The 19,981-nt window shown below is 30.8% G+C and overlaps 1 protein-coding gene across 3 annotated transcripts in view; it reads right to left on the reverse strand.

Annotated features, from left to right (window-relative positions):
• LOC113399192 (semaphorin-1A) overlaps nt 1-19,981 on the reverse strand; it is a 344,932-nt gene that overhangs the window by 41,171 nt on the left and 283,780 nt on the right. For all 3 annotated transcript variants that reach the window (XM_026638284.2, XM_064217670.1, XM_026638271.2), the window contains exon 3: nt 1,342-1,438. In XM_026638284.2, the coding sequence (XP_026494069.1) occupies nt 1,342-1,438 (97 nt within the window). The remainder of the gene's footprint in view (nt 1-1,341; nt 1,439-19,981) is intronic.

Consider the following 19,981-nt stretch of genomic DNA (forward strand, 5'->3'; position numbering starts at 1 on the left):
CGGCGGAGAGGGGCATAAGGGCATAAGGGAGGCAAGGCATACAGTAGGTCTTACACTTAAGGCGTTTCAATTGTGGTTTCATATCAACAAGCTTTTATTTAATGAACATGAATTATAGAAGATAATTTTATAATTCGTCTCGTGCTCGGCGGTGAAGGAAAACATCGCGAGGAAACCTGAATGTGTCTAATTTCAATGAAATTCTTCCACATGTATATCAAACCCGTGAACAGATTGTGAATTTACTTATTTTTATAAGACGTGAACTTAAATAGCGTGTACGAAATGTCAGCAATATAGGTTGCGTGGTATAGTTTTTAATTGTTATATTTGAACCGACGCACTAGCAACTGTAATAAAATTAAAACTGTTAAAATTAAATTTACCTTAAAATTTGCGACAGCAAATGTCTAATTATTTTAAGATTAGTTCTCTAGGCCGTTAGGGTAAACGAATAAATTTTTGTACTCCAACTTTAAACATTTAAGAACATTAAAATATAGAATGAAGTTTTAACATAATTATTCATTAACTTTTTGGCAATATTAATATTTAACTACAGTAAATATTTTAAAATAATTTATTGATGTCTTTAAAAGAAAAGAAAAATAGGTTTTCTAAGAATGCACGATGTCGTCCTGATCGATTTTAGTCACGGCGGACAATCTTAACTATCCAGCCTATAATACAGGTGATTTAGTGCACAAGTCTGTGTGCAAACACTGATTTATTCTCTATTCAATCTCATAATCAGATGCAATATCAAATACGACACGAACGGAACGGAACGGAGGCGTAGAACCAACGGCTTTTCATGCTTTCTGAGGCACGGGAGTATTCCAGAATAACAGAACAGAACTTTCGAAAGAAATTACTCAATATATTTTTATTGCTTCGACTTGGGGTTTAGCCCAGAAGTAACTGTAGCCTTATATCTAGCCACTAGATTAGCTATACAAAATACATATGTACACATATACATAAATGGTATGTTTGTTTTATAGTTTTATACTAATAACAAGAGCCCGAACACTAACAATAAAATGTACCACAGTTGGACAATGGTCTTGTTTTCTGTCCGTCCTGTTACCCCCTAACAGAATGCTTAGAGTGTATTTTATGACATTGTTTATGCGTGCAATGAAATTTCCTCCACATGTTTTCCTTCACAGCCGAACATAATATTTTGTACACAAATATAGAGTCCGTGAAAACTCATCGGATTTAAACTTGCGATCATTTAAGATTAACATTTTCTATCCAATCAGTCAACAAAGGTATCAGCAAAAGTAAACTTTATTGATTTACAAAGATGTTATATCGATAAAAAGAGTTACATACCTGCTACCAACGAGTAAGTAATTTCCATCTCGTAACAATAATCTGAAGAAGTCTGTGTGTGTCTCGTTTCCAAGAAACTTGTGCGTGTCGTCGACCCCTAGAAGCAGAAAAACAAGATATTAACGACCATTACGTAGTATCATTGGCATATACAGAGGATTTTAAAAACTTATCTTTATTGCTTAGAATGTTCTTAATCATTTGAATGTTTTCTAACAAACATAATTTTAGTATTGCGGGCGATCGGTTTGGCTCAAGCTACCTGTACCCAACCCTAATGTGGGTTATTCGACGAATCTTAGAATGTTAATGTCAGTACAGCAGTGCTATTTTGTAAAAACTCACTTCGTATATCACTCGTTAAAAGCTGAATATTACGAGTGACTCACGAAGTAATGCTGTTCAGCAATAATTTTCTAGTTTGCTTTTACAGAATAGGTCTTTGCAAACATCATACTGATCTTATCTCATATTTTTATTATTGTCTTCCATCTTTAATATTAATTAAATTGAAGCGTCATACGTCATACGTATTTTGCAGATGCGTAACGTAAACGCAGTCAATGTAACTTATCACACTCATTGTGGACGTCATTTGACGTAGGGTTATAACCAGCTCATTCTGTTGGGTGGAATAAACCCAGACAATCATATTAAGATAAAACAGTATGCTATTATTATAATCACTGGCATTCGTTTTTATATTCATTCAATTACTACAAATGTTATAAAAGTATATATTCGTATGTATTTAATAGAATAATTGTTTCATTTACAAACAAAATACATACAATATTGAATCATTTTGGAACAGATTGATAGATAAATAAATAATTTTCAAATTGAACCATTAGTTTAATCAATGTCGACTGTAATAAAACAATTTAATAAACTGTTTTATTTATATAGTTGTTACTGTAATATCAAAATATTCTTTAAATATAAAAACATTACGCTTATTTATTGATCGTCAAGTATTTACCACCGGTTCTGAAAGTAACCTCAGATTTTTCAACAGCTGTTGTTTAAACTGTATATTTATAGTTAAAGCAGGCATCATTTAATTTCCAAGGTATGTTATTAAATATAAATAACCATTATATCAATACAAGTATGTAATCGTAAAGTGAAAGAAAATGGAAATAATTTCATAGCAAAAAAATTAAATCGAATATTTTTTTCTTTCAGCAATATAACATATTCATAATACGTGAATTGAAACGTTAAATATAATATTCTCGATCAGATTTCTGTATTCACATACACCTGATACCAATTATGTTAAAAGTAACGTAAAAGTTTCGATTTTATCTCATTAGTATACTGTTACAATATTCTATAAAGCCGGGAAGAAATTTGCATTTCCATTAGTCGGGTAACAATTTATCGTGAGAGTTAAAGGTATAATGTGACTTATACGGTACATTTAGGGTAATGGCGGAACGTTTTACTTAGATAAACTACGATTTTAACAACGTTGGTATTAGACAAGATGTTATCTTTTATGCGGAACTTCTTTTGGCGCGATGAGAACAATTTAAATTTCGAATTAGAATATAACGCCAAATTATACTCTGTATCTGTATACTAGTGAGTGGCGAGCTCCTTTTTTTTTAAATTAATACAAGCCTAAGATTATAATTTATAATACCTCTATAATTAAACTTTTCTTGCATTATTAAAATATAACGTAGGTAAATATATTTTATTACACTTTTTTTTTAAATAACGATACATATACCGTAGAAGACTTAAATTTTTATTTTATTTTTTATTTACTTTTAATATAAATATCTAAACGTACTATTCAGTTATGTAATTAAATTGTTAACAATATTTTCATATAATCAATTTTCCTCCAATAGTTGTGAGCAATATGTTCGGTGCAATGATTAATTAATTATTTTTAGCTAAATACTTCCAATTAATTGAAATTCAAAATTCAAATTCCTCATAGTGGTCGTTTTACAACACGCTAGATAATTAGAATTTATACAATACAATGCTTTTCAAAATTAGACTTGTTTTCACACTGACGTATTTTATAAAATTTATGTATCGCTCTATTTATTAAAGATTATAATTACGTCCAAGAATTTATATAAGATATTTTTCAAAGTAGCCAACCGAATGGATAAGCTAAGCTCATTTTGCAGTAGCGATCGATGTAAAGATAAAAGCGTTCACTTGTGCATGAAACGATATTCATAAAGGAACCTACTTCGATCACTGTTTGCAAGATATAAAACGCGCAGTGAGAATAAGACGACAAGTAAAGTATTCTGGCACGTGCGATAAAATCTGAGATTACTCAAAGGGTCTTTTTATGTGTAAAGATAGGTTCAAGTTTTTCACAATGATATTGGCAGTTAAGCTCCCAATCTATTCGTCGGCAAGTAGGAGTTATGTATTCTGTAAATCATTCGTTCAGGATTATCGTTTCATTTTCGTTTCTATTTATATATCTTTATAATTTCGTCGTTCGTTTTAAGTCATTAAACAGGGTTGCCATAAAATTTGACATTTACAAAATTTTCACGAATATTTAATACTTGGCAGATATATTACGTAAATGTGTAATGTTTTTTTTTATATTTCAATTCAAAATACTTGATTAGTAATTATTAGAAAATAAAACTAGTATAATAATAATTTCTAAGCAACACAACATGTTAGAGTTCATATTTAAAATAATTTTGTCACGTCGTAATGGGTGTACTTTTAATTTGTATAGTTATTTATCATCTGTATTTGTCCTTATATTTGATGAATGTATACTAAGATGAATATGTCTAAACATACAAGTATCACGATGTCCACATTTGTGCCCCATATCTTGAGTTTTTTTCCGTAACAAGATGGCACCCGCGCCTTGTTTGAGAGCCTTACGTCATACGGTTCAATGATCTCGTGGATTACGTTTATAATTTGCGTCATGTTTTTATTTCCAAACAAAACATGCTTTATCGTTGTTTAAAATCATATGTTATAATTAAATTTAATAATTTCAAGTCATTTTTGAATAGAAAAACTGTTTTGTAAATACTATTGTACATATATATTTACATAAATAGAAAATAGTCGTAGCAGGCGAGAAAATACTAACGGCCACTGATACCTTATGGTAAGTGGTAACCTTTACCTTAGACATAGCTACAGTGAGAAGTATTGATCCTTTGTTATACCATCATCGCGACACAAACCATGAGAACTTGTGACTATTAATAAACTGGTTAACTCGCCCTTTAAACTGGTGGTAGAATATACTTTGGTGGTAGAATGATAATCATGGTGGTATCTACTCACGGGTTTGTAGAAAGCCTACAATTTTAGTAGTGTGCATACAATGTAAATATAAAAATCTAATTTTAAGTTCCTCACTTTCTTGTATCTGAGAGAAGTGACCCGTTCTTCGTAAAATCACTGTTTTTTCATGTCTGTATTCTTAAGAAGGCTCTCACCGAGTAAGTAGGTCAAGGCGCAAATTTTCTCGCTCTGCGGCTTCGCGTGATATCGCCAACCATCGACTTTTCTCGGTTATCTTTAACATCTGGGCCACGAAGTTTTATTTTTTTTTACGTTTAACTAAATTGCGTCAATCGAACTTCTTCTACGATATGGTCAGTGGAAAATATTTTATTTTTGGTGAAAGGAATAAATGTAATTTGAAATTAGTTAAATTCTTATTTCTCATTATGAATAGTAACTCACTCTCACGAGAACACATTCTTAATATAACGTTCACTGAATGCGAGTTCGTACGAGTTACATATAAATTTTACTACAAAACATTTGATTAATCTTTAAAATAAGTTTAAAAGGACAGCAAGTTAACAAAACAATGCAATATTAATTATTTTAGATTTTTAAAGTTTCTTTTTATGGTTTTTACTAACTACCTTTTCTGGTTATTTTGACTAATAACAATTCATCTATTTAGAGAACTCGTGATCATTTATTTTGTTTCCTTAAAGTACACGTTCGGTAAGTAGTATATTCTGGCTAAATGCCACCAAATACACACATTCTATTATAGCCCGTGCAATTATAGGCTTAAGTTAAGTTCCACAGTTTACAACGCATTTGAAATGCAGGGCTTTGCTAAATGTCTCAAAATTTAAGAGCTATTTTAAATTTACAAAAAAAAAAAACATTTATTTAAGACTGACTCTGTTTGAAAAGATAATGCAAAATATGATGTAGTTAAATTAAGTGGGGTCGCTAAATCTATCTCCAGGGGGACATTAAAAAATCTAATTACTGTGAAATCATTAAAGCGGAACGGGCGCAGCTGGGTGTGTGAGGTGAGGCCTCTTTATTACAGTACTTATTGTGTAGACTCAGAATATATATTAATACTGTGTTTTAATTTTCTGTAACAAGTATCAACATTTTTTTGTAACCAATTAATGTTGAAGTATGTGCACTTTCAGAATTTTCGTATTTTTTTTCTTTATGAAGCGTATGTGTCTTGTTTATATAGTATAACTAACCAACTAGCAGCGGGATAGTGTCCAGTGACTTTTGTATGATTTTTATAATGAAATTAATTCATTTCAATATTGAATTCAAATTCAGTTATGTGATTTTATTTGTTTGTTTAAATACAAATTATTTATTTAAATCCAAGCTTTTATTAGTAAAGTTCATCTATATTATTTAGTATAGTTTATCTACAAACGGACGGAGCATAGTTGAGGAAACGATAATCTGTGATAAAACGAAGTTACCGCTAAAATTCTACAGATTTATCAGATCTTTGGCTCGCAAGTTTGCAGTCAGTTCTGTCAATAAGGAAAGTTTTAGGTACATTGTTGCTATTCTATTGTTCTCTTAAACATATTTCTCGTATATATATTTCGTGTAAATTTTAACCGGTGATACATTGATTCAAACCCAGGCACCACTGAATTTTCATAGTCTTAATTTACGTTCAGAATTAATCTCGTGAAAAGTATAACATCGTGAGGAAACTTTTCTTGAAAATTTCAATGAAATGAGGAAGACCTCATGTGTTTTTACAAACTCGCATTGGAGCCGCGTGGTGAAATAAGCTCCAAACCTTCTCAAGACCTTAGCATTGCGAGCTTTACAGTTTATCGCTTGGCTTTCTATGGCTTTATATGTTATTTTACTTGAATTTTTGCTTTTTTTTTTTAAATTATCATTTCACTAAAAAGATAATATGTTTGAATGTATACTATAACGAATGAGATAACATTTTTCTCTTAAATATAAGCGTCTCCTTTTATAAGTAAGTGTAGTAATTTATTAAGTAATCGAAATTATTAAAAAAAAAAAAAAAAAGAATTCTAAACTTAAATTAAGAATTCGTTTACAAGTTAATATAATACATTTAATTTTTAAACATTCCCCGAGTAAGTTTGATTCAGTTCAGAAAATTAATAATTGATAAAATTAATAACCATTCCAATTAGCATTTACTTCTCAGGCGTTCATAGGTATATAGAAAATCATTATTGCCTCGCTGCAATTAATTATCTCTATAAATAATAAGTGTACTACGTTCGACGTGAACTTTATAAGAGCGGAACTAGTTAAAAAGCACATTATTCATGTTCATTAAGCGGGTAGAATTAGCCTGTCGCACCACAAGCGAGCTACGAAAGAGATTTCGCTATTCAGTCGTTCGTGCAACGTAAGCTTACGGAAATTACCTTAACCTTTAGTGACCTAGGGAGGTGATATCTATTTCCTGGATTCATGATATCGTATTATTCTGATAAGATTTTGACATTCGGATAAGGATCATCGGATTCTTTTAAAGTAAGTTCCATTTAATTTATATTTTTATAAATTAAAGGCACATTGATATAACATCGATACAAATCAGTAAATATTTGATTAGGTAGACCAAAAGGTACAGATAATATTAGTTGAGATATAAAAGTGTGGTATTTGTTTTAGGCAGGTAGACGATCAAACACACCTGGTCTTAGTGAACTTCGCTCATAGACATTGTGGAAGGTGTGTAAGACACTTTTTACGCCTTCAATGCTGATAGAACCTAAAATACTGTGTGACTATTACACTGGCTCACTCAGTCATTAAATCAGAACACAACTATTTATAATGTATTGGTGGTTGCCAGTAAAAATTTGGTGTATTTTAATATTATATATTATTTTAAAAATAACAAGGGCCAGATCAGAATAAACATAGATACAATATCATAATACTTAAATAGAATTATTATTGTCTTTTTATTCCTTTCTTATCTTAATATTTAATATTGCATGTCGTAAATACTTTTTCTTAAGGAATTGTAGGATTGCCTCATTTTAAAGAATTACTTATGTTCCTGTTTAAGCTTAAAGTTTGTGGCAGGAGTGGGGAATTAGGACGATATTAGCCCAATGGGTCAGGATGAAGCCTGCGATTTTTTACATCCCTAGGCCCGCAAACTATTGCGCTATACCGCTTTAATTTAAGACTTCTATTTCAGTTGCAATAAAAAAAAAATCGACTATTTAAAAAGGTAATTATTTTAATACTTGGATGTGCTCTTTTTTTAATAAAACCCATTAGTTCACTGTTCCAATAAAAAAAATATGTTTCTAAAATATTTCATGAAAGGCGGAGGTCGGTTTAGTATTCAGTATTGTAACAAGAATAAAATTTCCGAAACATATTTGAAACAAGTGTAATAACCGTATGTTTTTATCACAATCCGAACTTGACAATATCAATGATATAACCTTTATAGGAGACACTAAAAAACGAAATAAAAGTAAGAATAAGTGGGATTTGATTTCCGCTTATCGATGTGGAAAGTCATGAAAATATATATAAATATCTTTGTATTTTTGATGTGAGAAATCTATTGGCACGCCTCGGGGGAGTCTGAATCTTACAGCCGTATTCAGAGACATCATTAACTTTAGTGGCAATTACATAACTATTTTTACAGAACGATTTTTAAAACAATGACCTCATCCAGGCTAGTATTATTAACGGAGCTCTAAGACTAAGGTTTCAAGATCTGACAAGAGCTCAAGAGGTTGAATGAGGTTGTTATTGTTTAAAAAATCGTTTTTTTAAAATGGTTAATTGGCTTTAAATTTAATTGACGTCTCGGCTGTTACACCTTGATGACAGACTTTAGAGGCTATATTATGACGTCATGCCCTCACTATGTCGCTCACAACGCGCGCGCACGCGCGTCTGTTGCGTGTGTACGTGGCACGTATTTTGTTGCTACAAAATACTATATTATTATTATTGTTACGAATAATAATATCATCAATTGGAACTCTTTATGTTTTTTATTTATTTTCTTTCATATTTATTTATTGGTTTTCTTTTGTTCAAAGCAAATGCACGCTAGATAAATTAGGTTTTGTGGTGTTATTAAATCAAATAAAAGTTAAGCGGCTGGGATCGGTCTTACTTTGATTTGTATTTGATCTTGTTATATTATTTTATTTCTTTTAAAAAAAGTCTTATTAATAACAACTAAGAGAAAGGCTATGATTAAAATCAAAATTCAACGGAATACCGGGATTTAGGACGTGCTATTCAAGCTCTGATATTTTTTTAGAATACTACAAGACTACTGTGTAATAGTGGTGAAGGTTTTAAAGACATAATTCTTATTTTAATATAAATAAAATCTTGAATAGCAATTTATTGTTTGTTTAACAAAAACATTAATAACTAGTTGTCGACGGTTTTGCTCGCTTTTCAGGTTTAGACGTCAATGTTAGGCATACAAAGCATGTCCTTCTTCGGAGTTAAAGATTGCTTAGAACCAAATCTCATCAAATTCGGTTCAGTACTCTGGCTGTGAAAGAGCAAGTGAAAGACAGACAACCAGTCATCATTACTTTCGCATTTTATTATAGATACTTTCTTCTTAAGATAAGATGGGCCCTGCAACCAGCTTAGTAAATTCCCCAAATTTAGTTGTCACTTTACTAATAATAAAAATACGTAAGTAAATCAAATCAAATCAATTTATTAAAGTAAATTTCACAATGAAACGTTTTTGAATCGTCGATATTTAAATACTACCACCGTTTCGGAAAGCAGCTTCCAGCGAGAAGAAACGGCAAAAAACTCGCATAGTTGCTCGGAAAAACGAAAATTCCGAAGAGATTGTCCACGAATATATAAATGTATCGTTCTAACAATCCCAGCAAAAATATCACTTATCATTAGCTACGTATTTCGTCCAATATTGTACAAAAGAATTGTAAAAATAGACGAAGAAACAGTACTATCAATCTTCATTATCTGGAACGAGTGTAACAGTCACGGCCGCAAATGGTAAACGAAATAGATGGATACAGTGGTCTAGAAAATCTGTTGTCACTAACAAAAGAATAGGATCAAGTGAAGTGAAATGGGTGAGACTGTCGAGTCTATATCTCTAGTCTAATTGAAAACATTTTCGACTTTTGGTATCACTTATGATTGGAAATTGAAACCGTTAATTATATTTGATTTCGATCATGAATATCGTATAATTTTTTTGTGGTAATAGTTACTTGGCGCCCATTGTGGGACCTTAAATTAAGTATGTGTAAAATAAATTACCTATCATCATATGGTATGGTGTATATGTATATTTTACGGGTATTTAATGTTATTGTAAATAATATATAAACTAATATAAGGACTGTCGTGTACACCCCTACCCCTTTCTATCTCTGTTTCTTTCCTCTACCTTAAGGTTGCCTGGAAGAGATCACTAATTTAGTGCTCTTGTGCATCTTTCTTAAATATGACTAAACTATGTCTTTACTAGTGTACGATAAAGAGTATTTTGATTTTGTTTTTTTTTCAAGATATCGGGCTTTGTATATGGAGAGGATTTACATCCACGCATATAAAGTAAGTATTTTAATGTGTGTACTAAAATAAAAAATGATTTAAGCACTATTTTTTACAATATCGAAGGTACGTATATATCGATATAAATGCTAAAATATACTAAATAATACTATTTGCTTTCTTGACTAAAGATGCTTTAGTCGCTTTAATTCAGAATGAATACCGACTGTCTTAACAAAATTTTAGCTTTTAATTTGTAATGTTATATTATTACCTTGAATTTTATGAAATTACTCGTAAAACATTCTGAAAATGGTTTCAATTTTGTGTATGAAGTAAAGTCATCAAAATAAATGATGCATGATTATAATTAAAATGATATTATTCTTGCTTAATAAACGACATATAGTTCAATTTAAAATGATGAAAATACAAGATTGAAAGAATAATGATTTTTATCAAGATTTGTTTATTTGTGATTGATTTATCATTATAATTTGTATACAATTCATTTATACAAAAATGTATTGTTTGTAGAGACGTGTCATGTTATAGTGTATTGTTCATACTTTACTTAAATCATTATTCATATTTAGCTCAAGGAATGAACTTCGCATGTCATTGTATGGGGTATTGTTGTTCAAAGTATTTTGTACCTACTAACATTATTTAATAAAAGAATTGAATTAATTTCAATTACATTTAATCGAAATGTGTAAAAGTACACAATATTTTATCTAAGTATTTGTCATTCTCCAATAAACCAAATCATTGTTAGTATTTTCTACGTAATTTAAAAAGAATGAACATTGTTATATAATGGATATGTTGTAAAAGTGTCATTGAGCTTTCTTCTTCGAAATTTTTAATATAATTGATGTCTTTATTTACTTGTCAATGTATTTATTTACTAACTACTGTAATCAATATTGTTTAGTTAAAAAATAAAATAAACATCATGGAATCAAATGAATATATTTCTCGCTTTACGGTATTCATATATTTTTGTTCAGAAAACCGTCATATTGTAAGTTTGTTTATATGACGTGAAAATCCATACGTACGTACATAGCATAGCATTTAGCTAGAAAATTCAATTTTAAATCGTCTCTTGGGTTTTTATTAAAATTATTTAATTATTAATGTGAGAGATTAAACACTTCAAAGGAAAAAGCACAAAGGGAGCAGCGTTCCAGTTTTCGTGGTATGTTCAATTTTTCACCATTAATTTTTCGTCGTTTCAACCTTTGTATCGTACAGTAAGTAAGCGTTATTAAAAATGTATGTTATTTTTTTATGTTACCGAGAAGGTGAAAACGAGAGGATGAACGGGACTAATGAAATATATTATTAAATCATTGATTTACATAGACAAAATATACTATTTGGAAGCAAATTTTAGTTAACTACAAGCAAGTCTGTGCGATTTTATGAAAGTGTTCCTTAAAATTGGTGGTAGGGCTTTGTGTAAGCCCATTTGGTTAGGTACCAGCCAATCATCAGATATTCTACCTCTAAACAGCAGTCTCAGTTTTGTTGTGTTCCAGTTTTATGGATGAGTGAGCCAGTGTAATTACAGTCAAAAGAAACATAACGTCTTAGTTCTCAAGGTTGGTGGCGCATTGCCAATGTAAGAAATAGTTAATATTTTTTACACCGTCATTGTCTAAGAGCTGTGGTGACCACTAAGCGTGATGATATCATAATGTGGATATTCATAGGGTAGAATTTATTTTACGGCCAAGCACAGTTGATTTAAAAACACAAATTAAATAAAACTTTCAGTAATTTTCTCACTATTTACAAAAACTTTGATGAGAAAAAGGTAATATTTATAATTATATCAAATCTTAAATAATTAGTTTTCTCTACAACATCTTCGCCTTATTCATTAAAAAAAAAAACAAACTGACGATGAAATTGTCGTAGGTAACAACTTGTACATTACTTAGATGTTGTTGGGAGGACAATTTTTCCTCTTCGTTAACTATAATGGCTTGAAGGTTTCTTTGTGCCTTATGTTCCGAGTTTGCAGAGATTTTATTTTATAATATATTAATATTATGTGATATTATTTTCAGTCTTGGTTTAGTGAAGGTATTTTTAACTATGAAATATCGGTCTTGAATCTGATATAAAATTAATAAAATCTAAATTTAAAAGATAACGTTTAACTAATATATATACCTATAGTAGGAGTTATTTAATTACTTCTTCTCAGTCTAGTCTCTCTCTCCCTCTCTCTCTCTTGATGTACAAGGTTAACATTATTATTATATGTTGTTGATGATTTTACTTCGCATTTTATAGCATATACGAAGTTTTTGTATGCAATGACCGAAATGTTGCGAGCGTATCAATGTAAATTTTAATTAAATGTCTGTTCTTGCTGAAAAAACCGAATGAGTCTGAATAAGGAAACTATCAATAAAAATAAGACTCCAATATTAGCAACACGGAATCTCACAAGTATATAAAGGCTATATACTGATTTATTTCAAGTTAATGCATATAAATAAATATTATTATAATTAGAGACTATCTTGCTGTACAACCAATCTCCCCTAATGCAGTTTTAATATCACCGAAATTGCTGGTCCAATTTACTAAGTTTAATTTTCACACACAACAATATAACATAGAATAGGAGGACTATGTGATTTATATCATTAATTTTAGAGAGATTTCAACAAATCGCTCATTTAAATGTAATTTAAGATCACCGATATAAGTATCGAAATATTTCTTTTTGTTATGAATATGGAAATAACGTCGTCGATGTATAAAATCAAAGCTGTATTTAACATAATATTAAGGACAGGAAAATGAGCCACCTGATGGTTACCACCACCAAGTATAGAAATTGGCGCTGTAAGAAATATTAACCTTTCCGTACATCACACTAATGCGCCATCAAGTTTGGAAGATATTATGTCCCTTGTGCCTGTAGTTACACTGGCACAATCGGACTTTAAACGGCAACACGACAATATTTAGTAGAAGTGGGCGGTACGTACCCAAAAAAGCTTGCTAACCCTATCACCAGATAATAATATACAATGTACATTAACATACCATATTTGTACGTGCATATGGGCAAAAATAATTCAACTCAGGCATGTCTTATTTAAAATTTAATGTTGCCGTCATCTGTAATCGGATTTTTTGAGGTCGTAAAATTCTCAATTCTCCATTATTGTTTACATATAACTCCATCGCAGTAGTGAAGGTATAATTCTAACGTACATTTCAGGTTGATATTGTTAAATTCCCTTTGTTTTCATTAATTATATGATTCATTTAATTATCACAAAGTTACATTTACGGATTCTAATTTAAAACCCAAATGCGAAGTTCTCTTATATATTGCAACGCTTCCGAAGAATTACCGAAACACAAAGGTAGGGTAACAACAGGCTTGCGTACGTAGGTGGGCATTGTCGTAGGACATTTTGTACTTCTCGTTAACTGTAATGGCCGCGACCATCTCGCTCAACGACTCTCGTATCTTATCAGCGTTTCTTTTCACACAATACCTGGTATTTGTTGGCGAAATTTCGGGCTTGTTATGCTGTTTAATTCGGATATTTCTCGAATGTTTTGCTTAGAACCGATCTTTGGAATGAATGAATGAATGGGAACGTTTTTATACGCCTGTTTATAAATTTACAGTTTTATCGAAAAGACTACTGAGTTTCTTGGCGGTTCTTTTTAGTAGAATTTTCTTTTCGAACCGGTGATATATTTACATTTCATTCAATATTGTAATGTGACGATTCAAAAAAATGTAATTTGATTTTTAATATAATATAAAAATAAAATAAGGAACGGATTGTAGAGGCCACGCAACTAGGCAAGTCCTCCTTTCGATGGGTTTGAATTCCGCCATGATGCTTTAATGCAGGTTCATGGGTACACGTGACAGAATTTCATCTGACACACGCAAGTTTCCTAAGAACGCTTTTCTTCAAAACTTTAAGTGAATGATGAACTATAAACACAAACTAAGCACATGTAATTGTAGTGGTGCTTGCTCGAGTTTGAATTGTATAAAAAATAAATTCCACAAGTTTTTGCCATTGGGCAATCTCCTCTATTCAAGTGAAAATTTTAAGCGACTATCTAAGTGATAATGATAGATTAAAAAGTATGAACAATAAAGTGGATGCACTTGTATAAAACCACTATAAACTAAGAAACTTTCGCTAAGCATGTAACTTAGTCAACTTTGTTATCCCTATAACTTACGCTCAAAGTTATACCGACTACATATTAAACGATGGATGCAATAACCTTTTCAGCATCGCACTCGAGATAAATATCTATTTAATTGAAAATTTATCGGAAGTTATTAGTTAAGAAAAAAATATTAACGTTTATTTGTTAGTCATTTTTATAATGTATTAAGTAATCAATATTATATATTTAGTCAATATTAGATAATTATTTAGTCGAAATCGAAGAAGGATTAAAGATAATCAAACCTTAGATTTACGTATTCCACGTGATTTGCTATAGAGTTATATTTTCCAATAGTAGCAATCTTCCCCTATTAAATTATAAACAAAATATAATATTTAAACAAAACTTGTTTATTTATCAAAACAATAAAGGGAAACGATTTTATTACTATTAAATATTATTTATTAATCTTAGTATATATCGTTACATAAATAATCTTAACATGTTAAATATAGTACGTTTAAAAGGAAAAAAGGCGTTTTTTATAAAAAAAAAAATTAAAGGTCAAATTTAAACACGATGATTCTATGTGAAATAGGACGTATATACAGAGTAGGTACCGAGCCGAGCGTGATTTAGTACAAAATAAGAGCAATGTTTTATAATCTGCGGCATAATTTTATTTACGAGGGTATTCTTTGAAGTTTTAGCTATCTAAAGCAGGGAAGATCATCCGAGATACAAACAGAATCCACTCCTCGAAGATAAATTCATCCTAAATATTAAAAGGTTTTTACAAAAGGAACATCGACGAGTTCTGATGAAATTACAAAAACAGATCTCTTGATCATAAATAGCTTATATATTACGCCGGTTCTGAAGAGCTTATATGGATGAGAGAAAATATTTTATTAAATACGTCATTATTGGTAAACAAGTTTATATTACATAACATTTAAATATATTTACTTAGGTATCTCATTTACAATTTCCGTATTATTTTACTTTGTTTGTTAATAAATTTAATACATATGTTAAAAAAAAAAATTAAAGTTTACGAATCGTTTTATATACTGTTTATTAACCCGGATTCACACGGATACAATAACGGTATCTATACAACTTTTAGATCGTAGACCAAACATAAAAAGAAAATCTTGTTTTTTCGGCAAAGAAAGTTGAAATTCTCGGCCGTTGTTACTGTAATATGCATATATTATAAACATATTAACCTTCCTCTTGAATGCACTCTGTTTATTGATGAAAACCGCTTTAAAATCCATTGCATAGTTCATAAGATCTAAGCGTACAAACTGCAGGAAGCGACATTGTTTTATACTACGTAGAGATTATAAACACCCTAACTTAACTTTACATAAAATATTATAAGCTATCCAAATTTTATGCGTATGCATTTAATTTTAAATTGAATGGCCGTTCAATGTTTCTACAGTTTACAATCTGTGTCTACACTGGTATAAAATAGCAGTCCTACAATTTTACTGTTACATACAATCGCTAATCTTGACCGAGTTGATGGGCAGGTTGTTCGTTTATTAATTTTTGGTATAAGATAAGTACATTTCTATTGATATCGTTCGAATCATATTAATGACGCGTCGTTATATAATAAAATGTATTAAGGATAGTAGATTTATATATATCCTGTCAAATTACCACATTGGTTGAGGTTGCAAATGTTTTTATCACCGATTCGTACTTCCGAGCAATCTTATGACATAAAATATAATACCGAAGCACTTAGGAGCTTCTTAAGCGGCAAAATTGTGAACGGAACGGGATTATGCAGGTAAGTAAGTTGGCACTGATTTAATTTCCCTTGCACCGCGGCATCCCTCCTCTTTACCCCATTTCCTTCTCAAAGTGCGCTAAATTTGTAAAAATTGTAAAGGAAACTTTTCCGCACCGCTAGAAAAATAGTTTAGTTTCTCAAATAAATTACGTTGTCATGTGTATTTAAATGGATTGCAATTTTCTAAACGAATTCTCTTATTTGTTGGGAAATTATGACTGTGATTTATTATTTCGTTTAATACTGTTTGAATAAATGGCCTGATGTAGTATCGTATTCTTCTATATGTAGGATGGTCCAAGAGGCCACCTGTTGGTAAGTGGTCACCACAGCCCAGAGATATTGCCGTAAAAAATTACCTTGGAAACTGAGATGTTAGTTTTACTGGCTCAGTTACCGTTCAAACCGGAACACATCAATACTAAGTATGGCTGCTTGGTGGTACAATATATGTTGAGGGGATGGTACCTACCCATGGGTTTGCTCAAAGCTCATCGCCTATTAAATGTAATATATGTATATATAATTTCATTATAATGAAACATAACGCAAAAAAATTGTTAAAAATCGAGCGACAGACATTCTAAATTTCGCGTAAAAGGCGATGTTTTTTACTCAACAATAAACAAATAATATTTTTAAAATATTAGTGTTAGTTATTAGTTATTACTATATAGGAGTGAAGTTAATATTTTAATAATATTTAAAAATCCCAACATATCTCAGTTCATAAGAAATAACGACCGACATACATATATAATGTCTCAGCGAGGGACGTGTTAGTACTTTGTGTTAATGCATCAAACACTTCCTTTACTCGTAGGTTGATGTACACTGGAGCACGTTGACGGCTCGATTTGAGAGGCTTAGTGTAGCAGGTATTGTATTACGATGCAAAATTGCATTTTTTCCCCGCTGACTTTTCAGTTTTGAAGTGCGATTATCGGATCTATTCATTTTTATCTGAAATTCATTGGCAATATATTAGGAAGGCATGCGTTCATTAACCACATGTGTTTTTTAGAACTTATTTTTTTATAGTAGCTAGGCGGATTGGCAAATGTGTCAACTCATTGTAAGTGGTTACCATGGCTCTAAGGAATACACCACCATTCATTGGAACACAACAATACTAACTATATCTGTTTGGCGGTAGAATACTAATAGAATATATATATTATATACCCAGGTATTGTTATTATATAACTCACTCACTTTTAAATATTATTTATTTATTTTAGTAAATTTCGAGGTGATGTTCACTTCGCCCATGGACACTGGGTACTTCAAGAGGTTTGATTCTAACATACACTTTCCATACGCTGCTACATATATCTATTATGTACTTTATGTATATAACTCGCTGGCTCACTTAAACCGGAACGCAATATTAATAAGTATTAAAATTTAGCGGTAGATTAAATTAATATTTAGTACGTACCCAGAGGGCACCGAGCACTTCCATCGTCAGAATGTAGTAAAAGATGCATACATTCGATATTGCAGAGCTTAAAGCAGGATGGTGAAAAACTCGATATTGTTATTGTTTTTTTCTAACAATATACGTAAACGGGGCAATTGTTTAATTCTCGAGGTAAGTATCGCATAAAAAATTAATGGATTAATAGAATTAGTAACCCTTGATTTTACTTTTGAAACTATTATACATTAGCAGCCTGTAAATTTCCCACTGCTATGCTAAGGCCTCCTCTCGCTTTGAGGAGAAGGTTTGGAGCATATTCCACCACGCTGCTCCAATGCGGATACACATCTGGCAGAATTTCTTTGAAATTAGATACATGCAGGTTTCCTCACGATGTTTTCCTTCACCGCTGAGCACGAGATGAATTATAAAGACAAATTAAGCACATGGAATTCAGTGGTGCTTGCCTGGGTTTGAACATGAAATCATCGGTTAAGATGCACGCGTTCTAACTACTGGGCCATCACGGCTCTATTAGTATTATATAATAATGAAATAATTCTTGAAACTATGAAATAAAGGTCAACCAACATACAAAAAAGTAATTTTTTCAAGTACATAAACAAAGTTAAACATAAAATTAAATTGTATGTTATAACAGTACACTAGTATTACAAAATAAACAAGTATATCATACAAGTGTAACTGCTAATGAACTACCTACTTAATTTGGTTGGTTTATCTTGCAAACTAGGTGTGCGAAACAACAATTACTCCGAGGCTTTTGAATTAACTACTATGAAACACACTTATAACGTCAAAATTTCGAAGAGATCATTGTTTCATTAAAGCAAAACTGACCCGGAAACACCACTGATGGCAAGGCTATAGGTAGCACATATTCACCAGTTATAACCACTGAATAGTATTTATGCTGGAATCAATATTATCTTGCGATACAAATACATTGTTGGCGACAGATTGATTGTGTAAAGAATTGTTTATACGTCATTCACGTCAATTGTGACCACTTTCTACCGGTGTGATTCAATGTTTGCTCGTTCGCCTAACTGTACATAAATAAAAGATAAATAATTTCTCTTCTATTAAAAAATCTCATCATGTACATAAATTATTACAATCCTATTGCTTCTAAGCTTCCTATTCTAATACACTATACATAGAAATATCTGCAGTGGAATGCAATCGGTATACAAATACATACATATTTACCAGCCGGAAGCAGGGATGCTCCGTGGACAGATATCGATGTGTTACGAACCAACTTCTCGATTAATCTTGTACACCTACTCTACCTTTGTTAGCTTTCCAATACCATTATAGATTCAACTAAATGGGCACTGTTAAATTGATATCGATGTGACTGGGAATCGATTCCGAAACGTGGAGTGTTTCGGTAAGATTTCTTATTTATTTACTAATGTAATTGTTATTAACTGTAAACTGTACAATGAATGGGAAGAATCGGAACTCACGTGTAATGACGTGGGGTTTTGTTTGAGTTAAAGATAATAGCTCGCTTTACAAATGCTCTGTCTCTTTCTTTGAAATGTGAAACGAAATAAGGCAGAAAGAGATAAACGACTGTTCAACTAAATACCCGCTAATCAACTTTTATAAATACAATTTTCAATATAAAATACCGTAAGAAAAAAAGTTAATATTTAGAAATATTATCATTTTTTGTTCGCAATACACCAAGACGTAAATATAATCAAACAATAACTCTAGAAAGCTTTCTATAGGCTGACCTGAAAATCCCGGATAAAAGAAATCTTAGTCTTTTTTATTTACATATTTTCCTCTGAGATATATTTTTTATTTTTTAAATATAAAATGTTTTGATCGCAATTACTTAGATGCGACGCCTTGAAAATATCATAAATATACAGGGTTATTGGTAATTCGAAGTATTCCCGTTAGGAGGTAATAGGGGTGACTATTTGCAATAATTTTAACCCCCATATGCATCATGCAAAAGTGAACCATTTTTGAGTTATCGCGTTTTTTAGATTTTTTCAAAATAAGTCAAAAATGCAACTTCAAAAATTTATTAAAAAAAAAGTATCAATTAAAATCTATTTTTTTCTTCTGATTTATAAAAACGATTAAACACTGGATATTTTTCAATATTCAAACAATAATTGTCGGTCCAAATTTAAAATTGCGAGACGGAAAACGGTATTATTTCAATATATTTTTTAATTATAATACAAAATATCTTAATTGTAACTTAGCTACTGTTTATGTATCTAAATTTTATTTTAAATTTGTATTAAGTAAGTAAGTTAAGTAAATATGTAAGTTTTTTTACATTGGTTATTATTTTAAATCAATTTTGTGAGAATTTTAAAGAGCGACCTTTAGTACGAATTCGGTCATGTTCGAATACGAATTTCCACCAG

Source organism: Vanessa tameamea, chromosome 18, assembly GCF_037043105.1.
Source record: "Vanessa tameamea isolate UH-Manoa-2023 chromosome 18, ilVanTame1 primary haplotype, whole genome shotgun sequence".
Taxonomy (NCBI): domain Eukaryota; kingdom Metazoa; phylum Arthropoda; class Insecta; order Lepidoptera; family Nymphalidae; genus Vanessa; species Vanessa tameamea.